The sequence below is a fragment of the Meriones unguiculatus genome, chromosome 12 (assembly GCF_030254825.1).
Source record: "Meriones unguiculatus strain TT.TT164.6M chromosome 12, Bangor_MerUng_6.1, whole genome shotgun sequence".
Taxonomy (NCBI): domain Eukaryota; kingdom Metazoa; phylum Chordata; class Mammalia; order Rodentia; family Muridae; genus Meriones; species Meriones unguiculatus.
Window position 1 is genome coordinate 77,720,017 of NC_083360.1, and position 25,528 is coordinate 77,745,544.

Sequence of the window (25,528 nt, forward strand, 5' to 3'; positions counted from 1 at the left end):
ATAATCCCATTTTCATAAAATAGAAGAACAAGGATATTAAAGATGAACAGGGAAAGATAAGACTTTAAGAAATATGCAAGCAATGCCATCTAATGGACCATACTGTCGTGGAAGTTTTGGTTTCTTTAAAAACTCAGTTATGTTATGCAAAAAAAATTTTTTTAATTCCAAGTGTGGGATATGGGCCTGCCTTAGTTGTCCACAGCTGACAACAGCCTCATGCTGCTCAGAGAGGGCAGTGGTCTTTGCCAGCTGGAGATAGTTTAACACTGAGGACTCTGTGACGGTATAAACGTCAGAACCCTGAGAGAAAGGATGCTTCAGGAAAGCTCAGAGCAAGCTTCCAGGAGAAGGCTGCCAGTTCTGCTGGACTGATAGACATCCTGACAATTGATACTGGTATTTTCCCAAAGAACCTGATAACTCTAACCAGCAGAATTAAGTCTAAAGAGCTCTATGTCCCCTGTCCCTTCTAACCATCTTTCTCTCCTACCTCGGGTTGGGGGTCGGAAGGGAAGTAATGACCTAAGGAACCCAAATAAAATAGATTAAAAAGTAGCACCTATACCATACCCTAAGAAAAGCAGAATACGCATTATTTTCAAGCAGTTAGAGGTCATTCTCTAAGACACAAGACAAAATATGAAAAGACCAAAAAGATGAAAATATTTACTAAGAATTGTGTAATTGAACTATAAATTAGCAATAAAAGAAAAAGTAGGAAATTCACAAATATAAAGAAGTGGAGGGAAAAAAAAAAAACACATTTCTAAAAGGCCATGAGAAAGGAGTTGTTCCCAAGGAAAATTACTAAGTGAGATGTATGGAGATGTAGCTTATCAAAACATGTGTGACACCTTCTGCAGCAGGGTTCCAGGGAAGGCCATGGCCAGAAATGCTTCCAATGAAAAGAAGCACCTCAAGCTGACGTGCAGCCACAGGCTGGTAATCCCAGGACTTGGAAGGCTAACATGGAAGAATTACAAATCCAAGGCCAGTCTATGCTCACAAGAAGATCCAAATTCAAAATAAAGAAAACAAATTCTCAATTCAGTAGTTACGTCTCACACTTGAAGGTACTGTGTATCCATAGAGGCTGAGCATGATTACCCAAGGGTAATCACTGGGGGAGCCAAGACACCAAGGTCACTATATAATGATATCTTTTCTTAGAAAGAGAAACTAGAAGGGGAGTTAGTCTGATGGGGAAAGGATAGGAGCTCCACAAGGACCAAATATATCTGGGCACAGGGTCTTTTCTGAGACTGACATTCAACCAAGGACCATGTATGGATATAACCTAGAACCTCCACTCAGATGGAGCCTGTGGTAGCTCAGTAACCAATTGGTTTCCCAAAGTGAGGGGAACAGGGACTATTTCTAACAGGAACTCAATGACTGGCTCTTTGGTCTCCCCACCCCCGAAGGGAGGAGCAGTCCTGTTAGGCCACAGAGGAGGGCTTTGCAGCCAGTCCTGAAGATACCTGATAAAACAGGATCAGATGAATGGGGAGGAGGTCCCTCCTATCAGTGGACTTGGAAAGGGGCACGGTGGAGATGAGGGAGGGAGGGAGGGACTGGGAGGGAATGAGGGATTGGGACACGGCTGGGATACAGAGTTAATAAAATGTAACTTATAAAAAAAATAAAAAATAAAAAAATAAAATAAATAAATAAAATGTGAACAATCAAAAAAAAAAAAAAAAGAAAGAGAAACTAAAGGCCTCCAAAACAGAAAGTCACAACCGTACAGCAGGAGAATGGAAATATGTGAAACAGAAACTAGAAAAATGAAATCAGCAGAGTTTATTAAAACTGACAAATCTTTAGCTAAACTGAAAGGAAAAAAACAAAGCACTGAAGTTACTATACTAAATTCATGCGTCAAAGTGTTATCACTAGGTTTTACTGGTAGAAATGGTTATAATGAAACAAACAGCTGTAGAGTCATACTTCAAAAACTAGGTGGAACCCCCCTTTAAGAGTCAAGCATTGATAAATTAAAAAAAAAATTTTAAATGATCGAAGTATGTGAATATATATTTCTTCAAAGAAGAGCAAACACACACAAGACTTAACATCATGAGCTATCAGGGAAGGAGAATACAGTCCAGAAGGAGGGGCCACTTAACCTACGGTAGGACGCTGTCCTTACAAGCAGACAGCATTCAGCACTGGCAAACATAGGGAGAAACTTTTACACACTGCTGGCAGAATTTTTAAAGCGCAGCCATCCGAAAGACAGTTTGACAGTCCCCGAATCTCTACCAGAGAATTACCACATGATGCAGCAATTACCTTCCTAGCTAGACAGTCAAAGGAAATAAAGACACACAACACGCAAAGGCTTTTACAAAGACTGGGAATGTAGGTGGGGTAGAGTGCTTTGCATGCGTTGAGAGATCACGGGTTCAGTCCCCAGTACCGGGGACCTGAGAACTGCATCTCCAATTGCTCACTGCAGTATTATCCATAATAACCCGCATTGTCATTGGTAAGGAACAGGCTCAAGTGCAGTGTATAAGTATAATGGGGCGCATGACAACAGAAGGAACCGAACACCAGTACTTGCTACGCCATGCATAATAAAACATTACGCTATGCGAAACAAGCCTGCAGCACCGCACGCCATTAATTCTATTTACAGTAAGTGCCTGGGGTAGACAATTCCATGGTGACAAAACGTATATTAGAGGCTGTTTGGAAATGGGCGTGAGAATTTGGGGATAATGAGGAACAATTGCTAATGGGTATGAATATGTTTAAAAAACAAACAAACAAAAGAGATCAACTTTAAGCTGGGTGGTGACGACACATGTCTTTAATCCCAGCACTCAGGAGGCAGAAGCAGGAGTGAATTCTGTGAATTAGAGGCCAGCCTCGTCTATGAAGTGAGTTCCAGGACAGCCAGGACTAAAACTGTCTTGAAAAAAATAAAATAAAATAAAATAAAATAAATAAAACATTGACTTTGGTGGTGCCTGCAGAACCCCATGAAAGCCCAGCAATATACACTTTAATGGGTGACTTGAAGAATGTGCAAATTGTATTTCAATGATACTGTATTTCAATAACAATATAATATTTAAATTTATTTTCTTTTCTCTTTTTCATTTTGTCTGTTTCAGGGGAAGCGGGTGGCACAGCCTCATGAAGAAAGCCTGCGCTGATGTGGAACTGAAGCTGATGCTGACTCGCACAAGCACTGGGATTACAGGTGTGTAGCCCCAGCCCCAGCTATAGAAATCTTCTAAAGAGTTGCCTAGGCTCCAAAAAAAACAAGCCTATAAAAGGGAGAGAGATCACTACATTAGAAACAACTTTTACGAAGCACTCTTACCTCCAGTACTGATCTCTACTTCAGTGGAGTCTCTTTCCAAGCTGCCCGCGCTGCTGACGATATTCATCAAATGGATCGCAGTCCAGGCGAAAGGCATACGGTATTTCCCGAGTCTCTGGCAGAACTGCTCGGCTTGACTTTTCAGCTTCTCCAATTTTTCCTTATTCTGTAAAAAAGAACTTGATCCGTGATCACACTTGAAAGAAACCACCTAAGGGCTAGTTCACGCGGTATCGAGGGCTGGTTAGAAGTGCTCAGCAAGACACAGGTTGAGCAGCTCAGAAGTCGAGCACTTGCTTGCCTGTTGTTTTCAGGGACCTGGGTTTTATCCTGGTGTGAAGGGAGAAAACAGTAACTTTCAGTTGTCAAGACACAAGGTGCTACCTGAACACCATATCTCAACTCATTCTGCAAACACATGCATAGAAAAAAGCATTGCAATTTCTGTTTGTGACTATGTCACCGTGGCCGAACAAAATGGTGACAAGGGCCAAGCACATGTCTGCAAATGGTCTTTTTAGGAGTTAAAGTGTAACAACGGTCAGTCTTTTTAACACAGATTTAATACCAGAGCAACTGGGAAAGAATACAATCTAGGAAAAAATTTGCCATTATGAGCTCCAGAACAAAAACTGAGTCTTTCTTCAAACTTTCTCAAGAACTAAGTTTTTCTCAAAACATTGTTTATAACAATGCTCACACAAAGAACTGAGTTCATTTTAGGCTTTTATGGTCGTTGGTTATGCAGTTAAATCCACGCTAAAGCATTACTGTTCCCATCCCATGGCTGCTGTAATTTATGGAGTGTTTAAAATTAGCTCAGCTACTTCCCTCTTTTACAGCATCACAAGTTTAACAAGTCACAGGCTGGTATTTTATTGCAGCAGCTGCTGACGAGACCACAGCTATCTCTCCTTTCTTAACGTACTTGTAACACACATGCACATGTGGCCCCTGACCATCCTTTTCTCTCAAGAAGACAAAATCACAAACTGTAATTTCAATGCCAGGAAGTTTCATCAACATTGCTATTTGGTGAATAAAAAAACAACTTTTATATTATTTATGATTTATGCTTAATTAGCTCCGTTTTCATCAAGAAAAATAAGTTTTAATCTCTACTGAAATTACTATTACTATTAGCGTGTGGGTTTGTGCTGTGGGGGGAGTGTGTCAAATTGTGTGTCATCGAGTTCAGAAAAGAACATTTGGAGTCTGGGGTCAAGCTAAGGTCATCTGGCTTGCACAGCAAAAACAACTTTACCCACTGAGTTATCTCTCTGCTCCTCCCCACAAAAATAACTTTTAAAGAATTAATATAAGTAGAAGAAATGTTTAAGACTAGCACAGGACATGACACAATCTAAATGACAGAGAAAATGGCAAAAAAAGGATGAAAGGAAGTAGACCAAAATAAAGAAATGAATTAGCAGTAAAATTTTTTTTAACAGGGTTTATATATTTTTGGCTTCCTCAATAGAAGTGATATGGGGAAACTCGGGGCCTGACATGGTACCTTGCTGGCATCAGCTTCTTTGAAAATCATGTATGGTTCTGCACACTCTCCAATGTCTCCTTGCTGCAGGACTTTTTCTAGCTGTCAGAGGCAAAAACAGAAAAGTTTAGTTCAGGTTTAAAATCAAAGCACCGAGTTAGAACGGCAAACACAGTTCAAAATGCTAAAAATCGATGTAATGTCAGTGGCAGGCAGGAGAGCTAGCCTCACAACTTGTCTGCCTCAAGGGAGAGATGCCTTCTCCTACCCTTGCCGCTTGCCACCTATGGCAGGTGGGAGAACTGACCATGGGGCCCTGAGAGCAGGAGAGCGGGCCCTGCCTCTCTCATCTGCTGCGGCACTCAGGAGAATGGGCCCTGTACCATGACTGCTCAACACAATAGAGCTGTCCCTGGCTGTGGTGGCTGCAGTTGAGCCAGCCCTGAGGGTATGAGAGCAGAAGAGGAAGCAAGCTGATGGCTCAAATACCTCTCAGGCCCAGATCCTGGGCTCTGAACTGGTCCACCCCAACATCTACCCCATCATGAGCTGCTGGAGTGCTTGAAGAAGCACGTCCTTCAGATCCAAAACACAGCATCTCCATGACACAAGGCAACAAAGGATGTCTGGGAGGAATCCCATTGAAGTTCTAATATCAATAGAGTAGCAGAAGCCAAAGGCCTTGTACCAGACCAAGGAGCCACTGCCATGAACATTTGCAAGCAAAGAAGTGTGGACAAAAGGGTATACTGTGACACAGTATGACACACTGTGAAACACTTTTTTTCCCTTTTGGGAGAAAGGTTGCAAGGCTAAAGGGTAAATACAAGGGGTGAAGGAGATGAGTGGGATTGGGGTGCACGATGTGAAATTCACAAAGAACCCATAAAAAGTTTAAATCAATATAATACTTCACACATTAATGGAATGACACATGGAATGATCATATCTGTGCAAAAAAATGGATCCAAAAAATAATTCAGAATCATTTCCCTAAAGAAATGCTCAACAAACTATGAATACAAGGAAATTTTCTCAATATAAAAAGGCTATGTATGAAAAGCCCACAGCTAACATTCTCAAGAGTGACTCAAAACTTTCCCTCTGGCAATAAGAACACCCAATTTACCATTTTCTATATGAACCTGTGCTGGATTTAGAAGCAGAGCAACCAGACAAGCAAAAGATATAACAGACGTGAAATGGGAGGGAAGAAGTGAAATGGTCTCTACTGGCAGTGTGATCTTTATCACTATTATTTGGAGGAGGGGGGAGAACAGGGTTTCTCTGTGTAGCCCCGGCTGTTCTGGAACTTGCTTTGCAGACCTCGAACTGCTTCTTCCTCTCAAGTGCTGGGATTAGAGGCGTGCACCACCACACCTGGCATCGTGAGCATAACATCAGCATCATGAATGAACATCATCAGCACAACAGACACTGGTTTTGACAGCATCATCACTTGCGGAAAAACTCCAAAGACTTCATTCAAGGGAAGAGAAAACAGCACCATATATGCTGGCTACTGTTGAGTAAGCCTGCACTGCTGGTCCTGCTGGCACTTAAGAAGATGAGGGCAAGGGTTGCAGCTGTTGAGGCCCAACCGCTTCAGGCCTAGCATCTTCTAAGCTGGCCTGGCCTGCCAAGTGAAATTCGGCTTCAAAACTGAACAAACTACCAAAACTAATTAACGAATACAACAAACTTTCAGTGTACACATTAACAAGGAGGAGTCTATAAAGAAAATTAAAAAAACAATTCTACTGACAACAGCATTAAAAATATTATTTAGCAATAAACTTAACCAAGGAAGTTAAAATCTATACAATGAAAACAAAAGGTTGTTGGAAGTAATAAAAGCATTAAAAAAATTTTTCAAAAGATATTCCAAATTCAAGAAGTGAAAGATTTAATAGAATTAAGAATCCAATGTTTTCCAGTAAATGATGGGATCTGGAAAAGATCATCCTGAGTGAGCTGTCCCAGAAGCAGAAAGATGCACACAGTATATACTCACTCATATAGACATATAATATAGGATAAACCTATTAAAATCTGTACACCTAAAGAAACTAATCAAGAGGGAGAACAATTGCTAAAATGCTCAATTCCTATCCAGAAAGGCAAAGAGGATGGATATCAGAAGAAGGAGAAAAGAGGGAACAAGTCAGGAGCCTGACACAGAGGACCTCTGAAAGCCTCTGCCCTGCAGACTATCAATGCAGATGCTGAGACTTATGGGCAACCTTTGGGCAGAGTTCAGGGAATCTTATGAAAGAAGTGGGAAACAGTAAGATCTGGAGAGGACAGGAACTCCACAAGAAGAGCAACAGAACCAAAAAAAATCTGAGCACAGGGTTCTTTCCTGAGACTAATACTCCAACCAAGGACTATGTATGGAGATTACCTAAGACCCCTGCATAGATGTAGCCCATGCCAGTTCAGTGTCCAAGTGGGTTACATAGTAATAGGAACAGGGACTGTCTCTGACAGGAGATGATTGGCCTGCTCTTTAATTACCTTCCCCTGAGGGGGAAGCAGCATTACCAGGCTACAGAACAAAACACTGCAGCCACTCCTAATGAGACCTAATTGACTAGGATCAGAAGGAAGGAAAAGAAGACCTCCCTTATCAGTGGACTTGGGGAGAGGCATGCATGCAGAGGGTGGAGGAAGGGAGGGATTGGGGCGGGAGGAGGGAGGGAACCACATGGGGGGATACAAAGTGAATAAAGTGTAATTAATAAAGAATTTTAAAAAATGAAAAAAAAAAAGAATCCAGTGTTGCAATTGTGTGAATAATAAAAGCCTCCCCCAGAAGGCTCCTTCAATGTTGCTCAAGTACACAATTAATAAAATTCCTATCAAATTTTTGAGAGAAATAAAAAAATCCATCCTAAATTTGAAAAGGAATATCAAGAGAAATCTGAAGCTGGAGAAAAGCAAACAAGTAGAAACCTCACTTCAGATGTCAATAGAACTGCGGCCTCGAATGAAGACACAGCCGCACTGGAGATCTGCAGGGGCAGCCACGGGTTCATGGTGTGAATGCAGGGCCACAGACCTGCAGGCTGTGGGCACGAAGGAAGTGGAGCCTTGCTGGGGAATAACTCACGGGGCTCCAGTCAAGTATCCTCTGCTCTCCAGAAAACCACAATGTAAAGAAATGTCATTTCATGTACCTACAGCCACAAACAGAGCCTTTTCGACTGTGCTTCTCCAAATGGATGGGAATTCCTCTAAAACTTGAAGCCAAAATAAGTGTTTTCCCCTTTATTTTGTCAGGTGTTTGGATGGTTGGAATCCTTCTGCAACCATAAGTCAAAATCGAGTCTCCCTCCCTTGGGTCTATCAGGCATCTGGACAACTATAAGCCTTCTGAAACAATTAGCCAAAATAAGTATCTTCTCCCACGTTCCTGTCAGGTATTTGGTCATACTGATGTAACAATAATAAATAAATGGAACAGAAGAGGAATTCCAGAAATAACCCTTGCATATAGTCAAGTTTTAAAAAATTACGTGTATGACTCATCTGCCTGGATATATGTGCATACATATGTGCCTGGGGCCTGTGGAAGTCAGAAGAGGGTGTCAAATTCATAACACCATGTGGGTGCTGGGAAGCAAACCCAGATTTTGCACAAGAGCAACAAGTGCTGTTAACTGCTAGGACATCTCTCCAACCTGGTCAAATGTTTCTTGACAAAAGATGCCAATACGATTCACTATTGAAAAGGCACTTTTTCCAGTAAATACAACTGTGAAGCCTGCTAATCCTGCTAAGCTGGCTCCTTACTTTACACTTTACCCAAAATTCAAGCCCAAACGGACCTAAACCCTAAATGTAGGACTATTAAAACTATAAAACTTTTTTAAAAGTGCGTTATGCATTTGGAAGAGTTTGTTCTTGACCTGTATCATTACAGTGATACAGGTAAAAACAGACAACCTACACCCAAACTTACAATTACCATTACAATTAACTTACGTTAAAGGACAAAATATACAGAATGAAAAGAAACCCTGAAGAATCGGATAAAATTATATGCAAAGCACTTGTCTGGCTACAAATTAGTATTTCAAATGCATAAAGAACGACAACTCAGGAACAGCAACAGTGGTGATGAGAAATCCAATTAGCCAATAAACAAACGATTTTATTATAGCTTAGTATAAAATATGCCAAAGAAACTCATGTGTTTTAACACTTGGTTCCCAACCAGTGGAGCTGTTCCGGGAGATGATGGAACAAGCAAGGTATGGCTTGGCTGGAAGAAGGAGGTCAGCTGGGGCTGGCAGTGTGGCTTTGTGGCCCTCTTATTCATCCTATGTGCTCTCTGCCTCCAGTTCCACGCCAGCTGCACATCCTTGTCAGCACGATGCTTCCTGTTGTTGGGCCTCCTCTCCATCGTGGAGGGCATTCAAACTGTTAGCCAAGGAAGTTCTTCCTCCCCTAAGTCGCTTGTTGTTGGTTATTTGATAACCAACAAAAAATGTAACCAATGCAGAAAATCATATCAGAAGTGACACTGTCACTGTGACAAAGCTGTTGTATGGTTCATAGACTCTTGAAGCAGGTCTAGAGAAGGAATGTGGGAGAACTTGATCTGATCCTCGTTTGGTCTGCCTTGATCCCTTCTGAACGGGAACCTTTACTATGTATCACTGTACTCTGGGAGTATGTGAACTGTTTTGATTGTTTGTGTAGGTGTTACAGAGGCTCAGATGTTAAGAGACTGACTTCAGTCAAAGAAGAGACTTGAACTTCTGAATGGTTCTTGTTAAAGACCACAGGCTTTTAAAGTTGGACTGAATGTCTTTTGCATGAGCCTATGGGGCCAGGAGTGCAATGTTATGATTGAAATAGAAAATGTTATATAGCTTTCCTTATAACAGCATTATTCATAACTGCAAAGGAAGGAAGGACGGAGGGAGGAAGGGAGGGAGGAAGGGAGGGAGGGAGGGAGGGAGCGAGGGAGGGAAGGGGGACAAAGAATCTAAATATCCATTAACTTGGACAAACAGATAAGTATATTAAGATATGTGTATATGTATACACATATATCTACATATCTACATATACATATATAGATATATACACAGTGAAGTATTATTCCATTAAATGTAGTCTAACATGTATCAAAACCTTCATGAACCTTGAAAACATGTTTTGTTAGATATCTCCAAAAGACAAACACTTCCATAAGGTATCTCAAAAATCCACTTCACAAAAACAGAAAGTATAATGAGGATTTTCAGAGAATGGGGTAAGGTTTAATAAGGAGTTGTTAGTCAGTTTTTATTTTCTGAACTAAAAAACTTCTGGAGACTGATTACAAAACACCATGAATATACTTACTTAATACTGATCTGTATACTAAAAATGATTAAGATTATAAATTGCAATTTTACCACAATTAAAAATATTTTAGACACTTTCCTCCTCAAACCGTTTTTAGTTGTGGGCACAGAAATACAAAGCAAATTAAGACACGACGTGCAGGTGCCCATGGAAGTCAGGAGCCGTCGGATGCCCTGGAGCTGGAATTTGAGGAGACGCTGAGCCACCTGATGGGAGAGCTGAGATCTGGACTTAGGTCCTCTGTGAGAGCATCAAGTGACCTTAACCACTAAGCTGCCTCTCTAGCCCTCCCCACAGTAATAGTCTCAAGTGGCTAAATGGATGTTTTCTCAATTCCCATTATTTCTATAAAATATCTCACTTTCCTATGAATTTTTTTTCTTTTTAAAAAAAATTCGGCTGGGGAACTGGCTCAGTTTATGAAGGGTTTCTTACAAAAGCACCAGAACCTAGTTTCCTGACACTACTCCCCTCAAGGCTCAGATGTCTGGGTTCAAGAGGCTGGAAGAATGTAAGAGCTCTCAGATATGGTGAGTGAATCAAAGAAACAGTGTCTTCCAGACACAACAGAACCAATGCACATATTAACTCAGAGTCTGTAGCAGCACACACAGGGCCTGCAGAGTTCAAACCTGATGAGGCTTCAGTGTTGAAAGGGGAAGATGGACATGGGATCCCAGCCCTAACCAAGCAGTTATCTGCGACTGATACCTGCATATATCAACCACACTTCAATTCCTAGAAGAGCCTAAAGAGAAAGAATTCAGACGTCTTCCTAATAGATTACAAATGTTCACTGAATTAGCACTACAAGACACAAACTTAAGTAAAGCAAAGTGTGCCCAGCCAGGATAATGGACAAGTTGTCATCTTCATATATTCTTACCATGAAATAATACACAGCAACAGAATACATTGAAAACTTGCTTTAAACGAAGTACAGACTATTCAACTAGATGAAATAGAAAAACATTTCTCCTTCCCAACTGTACCCAACCCACCTTATCCCTTTAACCATTCAAAAACAGGGACAACGTGTTTAGAAGAAATGGGACAGTGGATAGAATGAGGGAACTATGCTATTTCCAACCTTGTGTGGTACTTTCTAGAATTCTTCTGTTTCATTTCTTAACCTGGCTAGTCATTCAAGTGTATTCATTTCAGGATCATTAATCAAACTACACATTAATAACTTCTATAATTCCTTCTATAGTTGTATCATATTTTAATAGAAATTTAATTTAAATGATTTTAGGTAAATCTTATTAACATCACCTAAGTGTAATCAAGTTTTACTTGTCCATGTACATTTTCTTTCAACATGCTTCGTGCTTTGGTTCTTCCAAATAACATTATGTAGAATACAGCATAACTTCTTCATCTACTTGGCCCCAAACAACCATGCCATCAAAGAGTGAGGGGGCGGGGAAGTTGCAGGGAATTAATAATCCTTGCTGATTAAGAATCTAAATATTCAAGCAGCAATACTGCACTAATAGCCCCAAATTTTTACCCTTCTTTTATCTTTCCCTTCCCTACAAGATTCTGTGAACTTTATTCCAATAGAGATCTATTCTATGCCCAATTGTCTGCTCCGTTATGACCTGCTTCAGCCAATGGGATGTTAGCTGTCATGATATGGCCAACTGAGTCTACTCTTTGGTATGTCTACAAAGATAAGAATTTACTGCTAAAACGACACACCCAGAAAACATCTCCATTTCGGGCTAAATCAACTGATTCCAGACAACACTGACACACAAACACGTCTACCTGAAAACAGTATACCCCACATTAGCTGGCCAACACATAAATCAGATGTATAGATAAATACACAAAAAACACTATGAATTACAAACAAAGGCTTCTTGGGACATCCTCTTTTTGTTCTTGTACAGCAATAAGTCAACACAAGTGCTAAGGAAATTTTCTCTCATGAAATGACAATAATGGACTGAAACTATATATCAAACTGTATTAGTTTTTCTAGGAAAAAAAAAAGAGAAATATGATCATGATGGACCACAAATGACTAAAGAAAATCTCCAAAAATAATTTCCTTTAAAATATAATAGCAGAGGTTAGAAAGATGGCACGGTTTGGATGTATATGTGTATTTATTTATACATACAAACATACAATTACTTGTATGTATTTTATAAACAGAATTACAATATATAGATTTATTTTTCACTAAATATTCCCAGAACACAATTTTTCAAATTATGGTTCTACATCATATGAATTTACTATGATTTACCTATTTCTTTATACTGAACATTTACATTCAGTATTTTTATTCCTAATCCTAAAAGTCATTTATTCCCATTATCTCAAGTAAACCATTTCATTTCCAAGCAGCTTATATCCCAATCATCTTTGCCTTACTAGTTTCTTCAAAATGATCTAGCTTATAAAAACTTGCCATTTTCTCCATGTAATATCTGTATTTCTCATTTATGTTCATCTTTCTTAAACATAAATATTATTATATATTTTATTGTATATTATTATTACTATTATTATTTTGGGTATTTGAGGGCAGGGTCTCTCCTTGCTATCCTGGAACTTACTATGTTGACCAGACTGGCTCAAATTCAAATGCTCCTGCCTCAGCAGTGCTGGAATTAAAAGTGTGATTAAAGGTGTGTGTCACCATGTCCCGCAGAACTCACCTCATTTAAGAGGGATTTCTGAAGTGAATTTCTCCATGACTGTTACCTGAAATTAAGCCTAATTGTAACCTGAATTTATAGAAATGTATCCAATAAATTGGAGAATTATTCCTGTGGGTAAAATGGACTTATTTTATGAAAATCCATTTATAATATTATTTAAAAAGTATTACCTTTTAATAATAATTTTATATAAATAAAGTGATTAAGGAATATATTTTAGGCTGCTCTCAAGTAAAGGTCAACTTAACCAAAGTCAAGTAAACAAATTCCTCTGTTTGTTCATTTTTAACATTCATTTATTTATTTTGTACGTGAAGGAGACCTCACCAACATGCGTGCCAAGGCACTCACGTGAAGGCAGAAGACAACTTGCCACGGTCAGTTCTCTTCTTCTACCACGTGCATTCCAGGAACACACAGGTGGCAGTGACCACCTTTGGCTCTGCTGGTCCCAATTAGTGTTTAAGTTATAAGATAGTAGCATAGTGATAATTTGAATTTATTCCCCCAGTGCTGGGGACTAAAGCTAGGGCCAGCCACCTACACACTGGACAAGTGCTCCATCACTGAACACTAAACTGTGTCTCCAGCCTTCATTTTACTTGTTATTTTGAGACAGTTCTTAAGTATCCCAGGCTGGCCTTAAACTCACTCTATAACTCAATCTAGCCTTGAACTTGCCTATCAAATGCTGGAATCATAGACCTATATTACCAGGCCTACCTAGTGTCTAAAATTTATAATTACTTTTGGGGGGGGTATGTTTGGGGCATTTTGTGGTTATTATTTTCATTTTTGTTTTTCTTTCTTTAAAGATTTATTTATTATTTATATAGCACTCCGGAAGAGGGCACCAGATCTCATTATAGATGGTTGTGAGCTACCATATGTTTGGTGGGAATTGAACTCAGGACTTTTGGAAGAGCAGCTAGTGCTCTTGTTCTCCTTTTTAAGAGACAGGGTCTTGCTAGGTAGTCCAGCTGGCTTCACGCTTCCAACCCTGCTGCCTCTATCTCTAAGTGCTAGAACTACAGGCCTGTGTCTCTACGACCAGACAACATTTGTGGTTGTCAACTGGCTGACAGTCAAATTGCAACGATCTATGAACTCAATGCTTTAGCTTTCATATTTATATGACTGTGACATAACTGCAGCACAGTTAATTTAAGGTTAATTTAAGCAGACCTGGGTCCTGAGTTATTTGGTCAAACATTCCTCTAAATGTTGCTGTGAAAGTGTTTTTAGAGACGATTACCAGTGCAGACAGAAGCCCTGAGTGGAGCTGATCAATCTCTACTCTGTGGATGGGCCTCCCCCAATCCGTTGACGGCTTTATGAACAAAGACTGAGTTTTCTTGAAGACAACCGTGACAGAAACCCAGCCCAAGTCTCCAGTCTGTTATGTGGACTCTGAACTAGAGACTGTAATAACATCTAGCTCTTAGCTGAATTTACATTTGGCAGCCTGCCCTACAAATCAGGGCAACTGATAGCTCCCACAGTCACATCAGGCAATCCCTTACGATAAGCCTGCTGCTGGACTGCAGAACCTTGACTACCGCCACTGTCCACGCAGGAAACGTTAGGTCACATTAAACACAAAACCAAGACAGGTACTGTCCTTACTAGGTTTACAATATTAACAAAGATATGAACAGACAGCAAACAACAAATACATATGTTAAAGACATTCTCACCTTTATCACCAGAAAGACATCTTGGGAAGGGTAAGTGATAGAAAAAATGGCTGATCTTGCCAGGGTGGTAATGGCAGCAGGTGGCACATGTGGCCGCAACAGTCCCTTCATCTGTTCTGAATTAAGGTCAAAATAAAAGTTCTCTGAAATCTGAAAAATACATCCAGAAATTTAAATTTTACACCTATACAAAAATTTTGATATGCACAAAAATCATATATCTAGAGTCTCAAGATATTACAGAAAATAAAACCTTTTCTAAAACATTTTATTCAAATCCACAGTTGATTATGTATTTCACTAAGACCAATCTACAGACCTCCATCAATGCCAAAACATATAAGGTCCTCTGGACTATAACATGAGAAACACTTTCTGAAGAGTCGAACCTCAAGTCCCTTTGCTAAAACTGCAGTTAAGGCTGCACTGAGATGAATGACTACAAACTGAAATTTAGAACTTCATGTTAATGACTTAATCTCGGCAACCTTCACTTTACAAAGCTACCTGAGAAGTTCTCCCTAAAGAAATCAATCACAGGTCATGTGCTGATAATGATGGTAACTTCCAAGTTTCTATGACAGAGTGACCTAGTGTATTAAAGGAAGAAATGCAGGATTCTCAGAGATGTGGCTGAGTACTCCACCCCAGGCTCAAATGCCCAGAGCCCTCAGCACCACAGAAAGAAGAGGGGAAGGAAAAGAGAGAGCTGAAGAAGAGGGAGACAAAGAAAGCAAAGGCACAAGAAGAAAAGTTGTCTGATGCCTCATGAAAATTCCAAAGTGTAATAAAAACAGCACAGTAAAACTAAACTCACTCCTTCAGACACTCCACCTAAACATACATGAAACAGTGTCAGCAATTAGAGATCCAGACTGTATCAATACATTTCAGGGATCATCATGTTTATTTTCTTACATACTGCTTCTAGCCAGTACCCTATTCTGCACTAGCTTGTTTATTTCTTAAAAGTTATACCGGCTATTTTCTTTGGGGACGTTTTCAATAAAACAAAACAAACAAACAAACAAACAAAAAAACAGGTTTCAACTAAAGTATTTTCTATGAGAAGAAAATATTTAACTAGGCTTGAAAAGATAAATTCCTGGGATTTCAGCGGCTAAGGGCACTGTCTGCTCTTCCAAAGGACCTGGGTTCAATTCCTAGCACCCATATGGCAGCTCACACCAGCCTATAACCCCAATTCTAAGGGATCTGACAGCTTCACACTAATGCAAATAAATTAAAATTAGATAAATTAATAAAAGGATAAATTTCTATTTTCTTTTTCAATTAATAATGTTCAAGAAATCACTAATTGTTTATCAATCGGGCATTTAAGCAGGTTTCTAAAATGTATCATTATGACAATAACTGCAATCAAATTCCAAAAACTTACCTTTTTCTTTTCCTTGACATCATATAAAGCCAAACTAGCAAAAATGGGCTCAATTTCAATCTCAAACCTTTATGAAAAAAAAAAGAAGAGGATGATAAAGTAGCTTTAAAATGCATATGAAAGGTAGATTTGGGCTAAAGAGATGGCTCATCAATTTAGGACTGCCGGTTATGCCGAGAACCAAAGTTCAGTTCCCCACACAGATATCAGGCAACAGCTAACAGCCACACTGTGCTGCCTCGGATTCTTCGGGACCCCACAGACATCTGTTCTCACAGGTACATATCCACACACGGATGCACAGGCTGAGACAGAAACACACACACACACACACACACACACACAGATCTGGAAAGAAATTCTGATTTCAAACTTCATTGTTTCAATATCTTCCTCCTTTACACCTGTGCCTATCTGTAGTACGCTAAGAAAAACTTTCCAAATGTAGCTTTTATAGTTTTAAAACCAGCCTCGTGTCCTGTGTAACTCTCCTTATTTTTCCAACAACAATACATCTAAATGTGCCAAAAGCTTCACAGAACTTTCTGTTCTGTGGCACTAACCCCTTATAACCTGTAATTAAGTTGTTTGCTTAGGTGTGTTCACTTTGAAATAAAGTTTTAAGATTTTTTTTTTCTGGGCTATAAAGCAAATATTCCATACACAAAAAAGTAAAAATACATTTAAAATATTCAGAGAAAAGCAAAGGCATTTGGCAAGGCCCACCATGCAAGAAGAACTGAGATGAAGTTGAGTCATCATTTACCCAGGCCTCTGTCATAAGGAAGGAGAGGAGGGAGAAGGGAGGGAAGGGGAGGAGAGTAGAAAGCCAAACAAAGGGAAAGTAAAAGAAGCAGGAAGAAATGAAACAAAGAAAGAGACAAGAAAAAAAAATGTTTTTCTTTAGGGGTAGTGCTTGCTATGTTACTATAGAGTTTCTATACACAGATAGAAGCTTTATTGTTTTGTTTTTTCAAACTTAAGTACTAATGACCTGTAAATAATTTTATGTATAAAAGTGAGTAAGTAGTTAAGCTTCCTTTTCCCTCTCTCACACACACACAGGAGGTCAAGGGACAGCAGAGATAGACAGACAGGAATAGGAGAGGAAAGTATTCTAATATCCACTGATAAAAGTTGCACAGGCCTGTGAGTATAACAAAACACGCTGAATTGTACAACAGAATTCATTAGTAAACTGTAAACTGGGCATAAACTGAATAAACTATATAACATGGAAACTGCATCAAATAGAGCTGTTCTTTTTCTTTAAGTAAAACTATCTCATATGTACATCAACTGACACTTTAAGAAGTGGCATAGCCATTCAGTGGACTATCAATTTGGCTACATATAGTCATAAACTTTGATATATGCTACAATTTTGATGAGCCATGAAAACATGTAGGAAGAAAACTCCCCACATAGTTTATAATTCTATTTGCAAGACAGATGAACATACAGAAAGCAGACAGATGAACATACAGAAACAGCAAGCCAGTTTGGCAGCAGCCAGAGAGAAGAATGAACAGGTGGCGAATACTGCTGTGGGCAGAGAGACACCCTCAAATTCTTATGTGAAGCCCATGATCTGAAAAACTACTAAAGTTAGGGTCTGTTCAGCGGGGAAATCAAGGTGAAACAGAATCCTAAGGGTGGGACACGGATCCAGTGAAACTGGAGTCCCTGCAAAAGGAGGAAGAAGGCCAAGGAGTACCTTCAGCACACGCTTAAGAGCTGAGTCTGGATCCCACAGACACAGCCAGGCATGGAGGAATGTGTCTATAGAGCCCAAGTGCTGTGGAGGCAGAAACTAGGGTCCCTGGAGCATGAGTGTTTTAATCCCAGCATTCATGAGGCAGGCAATGTCCAAGGTAGAGGCCAGCCTGTTCTACACCGTCTATATTGCGAGTTCCAGGACAGCCACAGAAGGAAGGAAGGAAGAGAGAGAGAGAAAGAGAGAGAGAGAGAGGGAAGGAGGGAGGGAGGGAGGGAGGGAGGGAGAGAGGGAAGAAGAGAGGGAGGGAGGGAGAGAGGGAAGAAGAGAGGGAAGGAGGGAGAGAGGGAGGGAGGGAAGAAGAGAGGGAAGGAGGGAGAGAGGGAGGGAGGGAAGAAGGAAGGAAGAAAGGAAGGAAGGAAGGAAGGAAGGAAGGAAGGAAGGAAGGAAGGAAGGAAGGAAGGAAGGAAAAGAGAAGATTTCTTGTGTTCATAGTTCCCCATGAAAAACAGCTGCCAGCAGACCTCACAGGCGGCAGTAAATGAAGAGCTGTGGAGCTGCAGTAGTCAGCACTGTCTCTAAAATGTTCTAGCTTCACGTACAAATGTAAAAACTAATACTACTCAGTATAGGGCATGAGAAAGTGCTTCCTGAGCTGGCTTTGGCAACAAGCATCACACAGTAAGCCCTGGCCCTGGGCAAGGATGGCACACAAAAGCAAATTAAGCCTTCCATAGTTTGTTTTAATTTGGAGATCAGTGAGTTTGAAAAAGCTCATGAAATTGTCTGTATAGTTTGTGTTTGTTTCCCAAGATGCCTTCTATTTCTAAATGGAAATCATTTCGGAGGCTGGAGAAATGGCCATCCTCTCAGAGAAGAGCACACACACTGCTCTTGCCAAGGACAAGAGTTCTGTTCCCAACACCCACGCTGACTCAGTCCACTCTAACTCCAGCTCCAAGGAATCCAGTGTCTGCCAGCACTTGGATTTACATGCTCATATACAGAATCAAAACCAAAATAAGACGCCAGGACTCAGAGCAGTGCACTGCTCAGCCATCACCAGAGAAGCTTCTCCGTGCAGCAGGTGGCCACTAACACAGAGAACAGCCGGACAGTGTGTGGCAAGGGAGAGACCTTGCAGCATCTTCACTAAACCCCTCTCCTTAAGGCTCAGGATCTATTCGGAGGAGGAGACAGAGAAACTGTAAGAATCAGTGAGATAGGTAACTCCAAAGAAACAGCATCTTCAGACCCAACAGGGCTAACACACCTATGCGCTCACAGAGACTGACCGTATGCACAGATTTGCACAGTCCAGGCAAACGTCCCAGCTCAGAGAAGAAGCGAACACAAAGTCCCAACCCAACCCCTGCCGAGAAGCTATTGACAATCAAGATCTGCTGTAAAGAAAAAGTCTGTTTTCTCCAAAGGAGTCACTGTGTGTATCACCCACACTCCAGGGCAGGCCCCACACCCAGGAGTCGCTGACCAACGGAAATAGATGCCATTTTTTGTGTCTGCTTTCTGTTTTGGTTTGCTTTGCTTTGCTTGTTGATTTTTATTTTCGTTTTTGCTTTTTGTTTTATGGAGAGATACAGAGTCAAAGAACGTAAGAGAGAGAACATGAAGCTGGGTGGGAAGGAAGGGAGGGAAGATGGGGGGGAGGTGGGGAAGAGGAAAGAATATGATCAAAGATATTATTGGAGAAAATTATTTTTACTGATCCTTGGTGAATTTCACATTATGCACCCCAATCAAACTCACCTACCCACCCGTTCCTCCACCCCTGCAACCTCCCCCCAAAAGAAAACAGCAAACAAACAAATAAATGTCTTCCCATGGAAACTACAGTGTCACACTATGTCACACAGTACAAAATAATAATGATATTAATAATAAGCCAGGAGTGGTGGCAAATGGCTGTAATCCCAGCACTCGGGGAGGCAGAGGCAGGCGGAGATCAGTGAGTTCCAGGCCAGCCTGGTCAACAAAGCAAGTCCACAGCCAAGGCCACACAGAAAAACTCTTGTCTTGAAAAAAACACCCTAGACTTCTTTAAGGTAAAAGACTGAGATCTTATGCCTGTAAGTTTCTCTGTGAATGTGTGGAGGAGACTAGCCTTTCCTTAACCTAACATGGACAACTGCAAAAAAATAAAAGGACAACTCTCAGAGCTTCTGGCAGGAAGCGCATGTGTATGATCACTGTTTATGTCCTCATCACACAAAAGCTTTCTTAAATTAGAATTACTTCGGGGAAAAAAGATTAAGGTATACGCTGAAAATTCGTAAAACCTAAAAATATAAATAAATGATTTTATTTGAGAGAGAAACAGAGGGTCTTGCTATCCAATCTAAGTGGCCTCAAGCCCATGCCCCGCCCCCACAGCCTCCTGAGTGCTGGGATTAGATACACACCAACATCCCCGTTGCCATTTCAGTCTTGTAAGGCAGATACTATGAACACAGTAGTCTCTTACTTATATGCACTTTCCTTTTGAAGAGCTGTTCATAACGGATGTGTGGAAAACATTAAATAAAATTAGACATTTTTCTTAAAAGCAAAATAAATACAAAGTTCTTAGAAAAACAATAACTTCAAAAGAAAAAATGAAAAACAATTCTCATAAGGACACATACATAAACATAAAGTCTGAAGTTTTGTTGTACCGGTAATCAAAATATTAGCCCCGGTAACAGAAATGATACAGTAAAAGAAATACTCACTTGAGTGATAAACATTTTACAAGAAGTCTTTGTCCAAAATGCTCTTTAGGCACATCAGGAACACTGAGCCGTTCTATTGGTTCTTCCTACAGAGTGAGAAGTCAACAGCAGAGTGAACACAGCAGAGTGATCTCAGGGTTTTGTTTTTAAGACTTTAAGCACTCATGCTCTCAGTCTTCAGTCAAGCACAGGAAAGAACGCCACATTTGTCTACGAACAGAAGCCATTACACCCCAAAAGTACTCAGCCACAGAAATTCCTCATTGAAAGTAAGTCCACCAGTATTGAAAGCATGTTTAAATCACATATTCCATGGCTGCTTCCCACCTCACTGTAAATCATACAAAGTATATTCCCAAAAGAGGTATCGGAATGATCACTTGCTGCTTCTATGTGGTGCTCGGGACTGAACCTGCAGCCCTGCTCATGGTAGCTAAGTGCTCTGCCACTGAGCTCCATCCCTGGCCCATTTTACTTTAGTCTGCAATCAATTCTCAGTAGGGTACCCAAGCTGGCCTGGAACTAATTAAGCAGCCCAAGCCGTCCTTAAATTTGTGATTCTTCTGCCTCAGCTTTCCAAGTAGCTGGGATGACAGGAAGGCGCCATCAAGTCTGGCTTCCTTGCTGCTTTATATGCTAAGTCAATACCTCATCTGGTGATGGATGCAAAGCAAACAGCTCCTTGTGACGGTTTGATTTCCTTTGGTCATTATTCTGATGGTCTATTTCTTCATTTGGAGTTCGATCAAGTAAATTAGGAAGCAAGGCATCAGGAAGCGAGTTTTTTAAGTCAAAGATACTACAGGCCCAGCTACCCCTTGGAGTATCATCTATTGACATGGAACGTCTTTTAAGGTCATCCTGTCATGAAAAATATTAAATTATAAACATTAACATATTAGTTAACTAAAAATGCGTTCTTCAAGTCACTTAAGAATAAAAACATTACTTGTTCATCCTGGTAGCTATTGCCATCTGGAGCTTCATCAGATTCAAAGACTTGTCTGGGCAGTCCTTTTTGTCTTTCTTTCTGCTTATCCAATGTGTTAGGGTTAAATCCTGTTCCCAGTTTATGGTATCTATTCAAAATAAAATCAGTAGAGAGAGAGTGAAAACTTCTCTCTCTGAGCATCATCATGTAGTAATTATTCATATATAACAATTATGTTGTCACACAAACATGCCTGGGATCTCTCCTAGCAGTTCTGAGTGTGCTAACCCACCCAAACTCCTTCAATCCAAGTCAAGAGCAGACTATCCACGTCTAAAGGTAAACCCTATTTAGCTTCTTTTCCTGCCAATCATTTAAATTTTACTTTCTATTCAGAAAATTTATCAGTTAAAAACAAACAGAAACAACCAGGAAATCAAGGTTAAAGAATAAACTAAGCAGAAAATATATATTATGTTAATATAAAAATTTAATAATGTATAGATACATATAAACACTGAATTTTTGTTTTTACTTTTTTTGAGACAGGGTCTCACTATGTAGCTCTGGTTGTCCTGGAACTCACACTTTAGACCAGACTGGCCTAAAACTCAGAGAGATCTGCCTGCCTCTGCCTCTTCAGTGACAGGTGTGTCCCACTATTCCCAGCAAGCCCTGAATTTTTAACCTTTTGCAGTGACTCATTATTGTATAAAAACTCTAAATCTAAACCCACAACATAAAATGAAAAACAATAAAATCTATATACCATTATACACATGTTACCTAGTTTACAAATACTTACGGGGGATTTAGAATTTCTAAATTACTATAATATACTTTCTTTTCGAACAATATATAAAATCCTAGTCACCAAGAACTGATCATAAGCAGACCACTGCATCATGATTTTCCTATGTCTGAGTCACACACATCTTCTATCTTTCAGAGATACCAACAACTTCTAGTCCACCTTTTTGTCTCCCATTTATTAATGAATATAACAATATTTAGTGTAACAAAAAAAACTATAAGCATTAGAGTCAGCTGTCCTAACTTCCAGTCCTGGCCACCTCACTTTCTGGTTTGTGGGACCTCAGAGATATTAATATTTAACTGCTTTGAGTCTGAGATACCTTATCTGTTGAAACCATAAATGCTATAAGCATTAAGAACTCAATAAAATATACAGCACATAATAATTATCATTAATTATTATGGATAAATATTAAGACAGTTTTAAAACAGTAACAGAAAATGTGGTTGTGGTGGCACACACATGAAATCTCAGCACTGAAGGCAGGGTCAGGAGAATCATAAATGTGGGGCTCACCTGTGCTACAAAGGGACACCTTTAAAAAAAATTTTTTTAAAAACCTTTAAATAGCTGGATCTGAAAGTTGGTTGTTAAATTTAACTTAGCTATGCAAGTTTTACAAAACTGCAATGTTTTTGAGAAAAATTATCTAGCAATATCCATCATGATTTCCTAAGAGAATGAGACTACAGAATCATCATTACCTTCTATCAGTCTGTACTGATCCCTAATATAGGAATAGCATTCTTACAAGCTTAGTATTTTATAAAAAGAACAAGCAGATGTATGGAACTCCATAAAATCATACATTTGCAGGTAATATTTTTCTGCTTTGACCATTTTGTTTAGTGAATTTTATGAAATCTAACTTAGTAACACTAAAAATTCCACTAAGTGGGTTTTTTTTTTTAAGATTTACTTATTTTCACTTTATGTAGATGAGTACTGGCCTCCATGTATGTATGGCCTCCATGTATGGCCTCCACGGTCTGCCTCATGCCTGCTATTGCTAAAAAGAAGCCACAGAACACCCTCAAACTAGAATTCCAGATGGCTGTGACCTGGTGCCAGGAACCAAACCTGTCCTCCACATCGCAACAAGTGTTCTTAACTGCTGAGCCATCTCTCCAATCCCTCTACTCAGCATTTTAAGATATTATAATAAACAAGCGGCTTACTTCCTGATCACGACGGCCCAATCTTCTGTGTAACTTCTTATACAATCTCTTACATGTGGATCCATTTCACTATTTATAAGAACAAAAATAAAATATATTTATAATTTAGACAGAAAAGTAAGACACAGATTTGTTAGAAACACTCTCCAAAAGGGTTCCAAGGAAGAATACAGCGATACATTTTATAAAATTTTTGTTGAAGTTCTTTTTATAATGAGAAATACCATAAAAGTGTGATTTGAGTAAAGTAAAAAATAGGTTTCCTATAGTTACACTAAAACTAAAACAAGGTAAATGTCGCCTTACCTTTCTTCAGGCACAGCTGAAACAAGGGTCCTGCAGTCCCTAGGACTATATACAACTTCAATATCATCTGGAGGGAATTCAACCAAATCCCTCAGAGGCCCAGAATCCACAGACAAAGGGTGAGTGATGAGGTAATCTTCCAAATCCACAGGATCGACAGCTTCTGTAAGGGGCACCTTAGCAGAGAGGAGTGTGTGCAAAGGAAGAGGTCAATAAAGACTCTGACAACTTTAAGCAAAGAAAAAGAAAAAGCAGAACATGGTTTAACTTAGTGTTTTGCAAGATCTCAGCAGATGTACAGATCCGCTGAGACTCACAGCACCAGCCTCAAGCTCCCTTAGGCTTTCTACACACTCTTGACCTTCACATGGAGAAGGTAATTCCTGTGATTCTCACATTAAAACCAAAAATAATAATTAGCAATCTTGTTACAATTCAGGGCTCTCAGAATACTCATTGCAATGATGATTATTACTACCATTGGAATGTGTATTGGTAAGTTTCTAAGAATTGTCTACATTTATTGTTAGTCATTATTCTAACAAATATATATGACCAGGTTGTAATAAGTAAAACAATGATGCTCCCCAAACTCTCCACACCCTAATCCATGGCCCCTGGGCACGTTAATGTACATGGAAATAAAGTAAGCCTCTGCGTGTGTTACAAAGCTTCTGACGGAGATGCTGTCCTGCACTGTATGGGTGTGCCTACATGCACTTATCAATATCCACTTAAGGAGACAAGACGTGATCTGGGCTGTACACACTGAGAAAGAAGCCACGTGAGATGGAGCAGAGAGACACATTGGAGGAGGCTACCCTACAGATTAAGCGAAGCACCTCAGGTAGAGAAATGTTAGGAGCCACCAGAACCAGGAAGCGGCGAGGCCTGATTTTCCCCAAGAACTACTGCAGGAGCTACGACCCTGGCAAAGCGTTACTTCACTTATATTCTGTAGACTTCAGAAACTGTCTCCAGAAAGGACAGAGTAAATACCTACTGTTTACAGTTTACAGTCACTTGTGATTGTTTAATAATAACCAGAGAGTATTTAATACTCAGAGCCTACTTAAATTATGTATTATTAATGATAAAATATTCATAGCCTTTATGCAGGCTAGAAATACATACTTTTTAAAGATTCTTAAGTTGTGTACGCACGTGTACATGATCAAGCCCATGCCCGAGCAGCTGCCCATGGATGACAGGAGAGGGCATAAGATCCCTGGATCTGGAGAGGCTCTGACCCACCTAACACGGATTAGGTTCTCTAAAAGAGCAGCACACCCTCCTACCTGCTGACCCATGTCTTCATCCCTGAAAGCATACTTTTTATTAAAATATTATACTTCTCGAATTCCAGGGGGGGGGAACATACACTCAGGCAAAATTGTTAAGGATATATAATAAATTTGCAGTTTGTAGACGAGTAAAAATAAGAACATGTTATTTCTTAAGATGTTCAACGGGGTAGGGAGGGTAGAGAGAAGGCTTAAAGGTTAAGCACTGGCTGGCTGCTCTCGCAGAGAACTGGATTCCCAACACCCACATGGTATCCACAACCATCTTGAACTCCAATCAATCCTCGGAGGTCTGATGCCCTCTTCTGGTCTCAGTGGGCACTGCACACAAGCAGTACACAGACGTACATGCAGACAAAATGCCCTACACATAAAACAACAAAAAAAGAATGCTCAGCTTGGAGCGGTGCTGCACGTCCTTAATCCAAGCATGTAGATTAAAGGCACAGCTGGGTAGAGCATTGTGAGTTCGGGGCCAGTCTGCTCTACACAGCAAGCTCCAGGACAGCCAGAATTACATAATAGAGAGGTTCTGTCTCAAAAGATCAAAATAACAATAAATAAAAAAGCACAACA

The 25,528-nt window shown here is 40.0% G+C and overlaps 1 protein-coding gene across 10 annotated transcripts in view; it reads right to left on the reverse strand.

The window, feature by feature from the left end:
* Window positions 1–25,528, reverse strand: part of Dock7 (dedicator of cytokinesis 7) — a 194,718-nt gene that overhangs the window by 135,000 nt on the left and 34,190 nt on the right. For all 10 annotated transcript variants that reach the window (XM_060365936.1, XM_060365933.1, XM_060365937.1 and 7 more), the window contains exons 3-11: window positions 23,649–23,824; window positions 23,343–23,411; window positions 21,366–21,495; window positions 21,065–21,277; window positions 20,417–20,502; window positions 15,971–16,037; window positions 14,572–14,721; window positions 4,857–4,937; window positions 3,341–3,506 (exon numbers count right to left, since the gene is read on the reverse strand). In XM_060365936.1, the coding sequence (XP_060221919.1) occupies window positions 3,341–3,506; window positions 4,857–4,937; window positions 14,572–14,721; window positions 15,971–16,037; window positions 20,417–20,502; window positions 21,065–21,277; window positions 21,366–21,495; window positions 23,343–23,411; window positions 23,649–23,824 (1,138 nt within the window). The remainder of the gene's footprint in view (window positions 1–3,340; window positions 3,507–4,856; window positions 4,938–14,571; window positions 14,722–15,970; window positions 16,038–20,416; window positions 20,503–21,064; window positions 21,278–21,365; window positions 21,496–23,342; window positions 23,412–23,648; window positions 23,825–25,528) is intronic.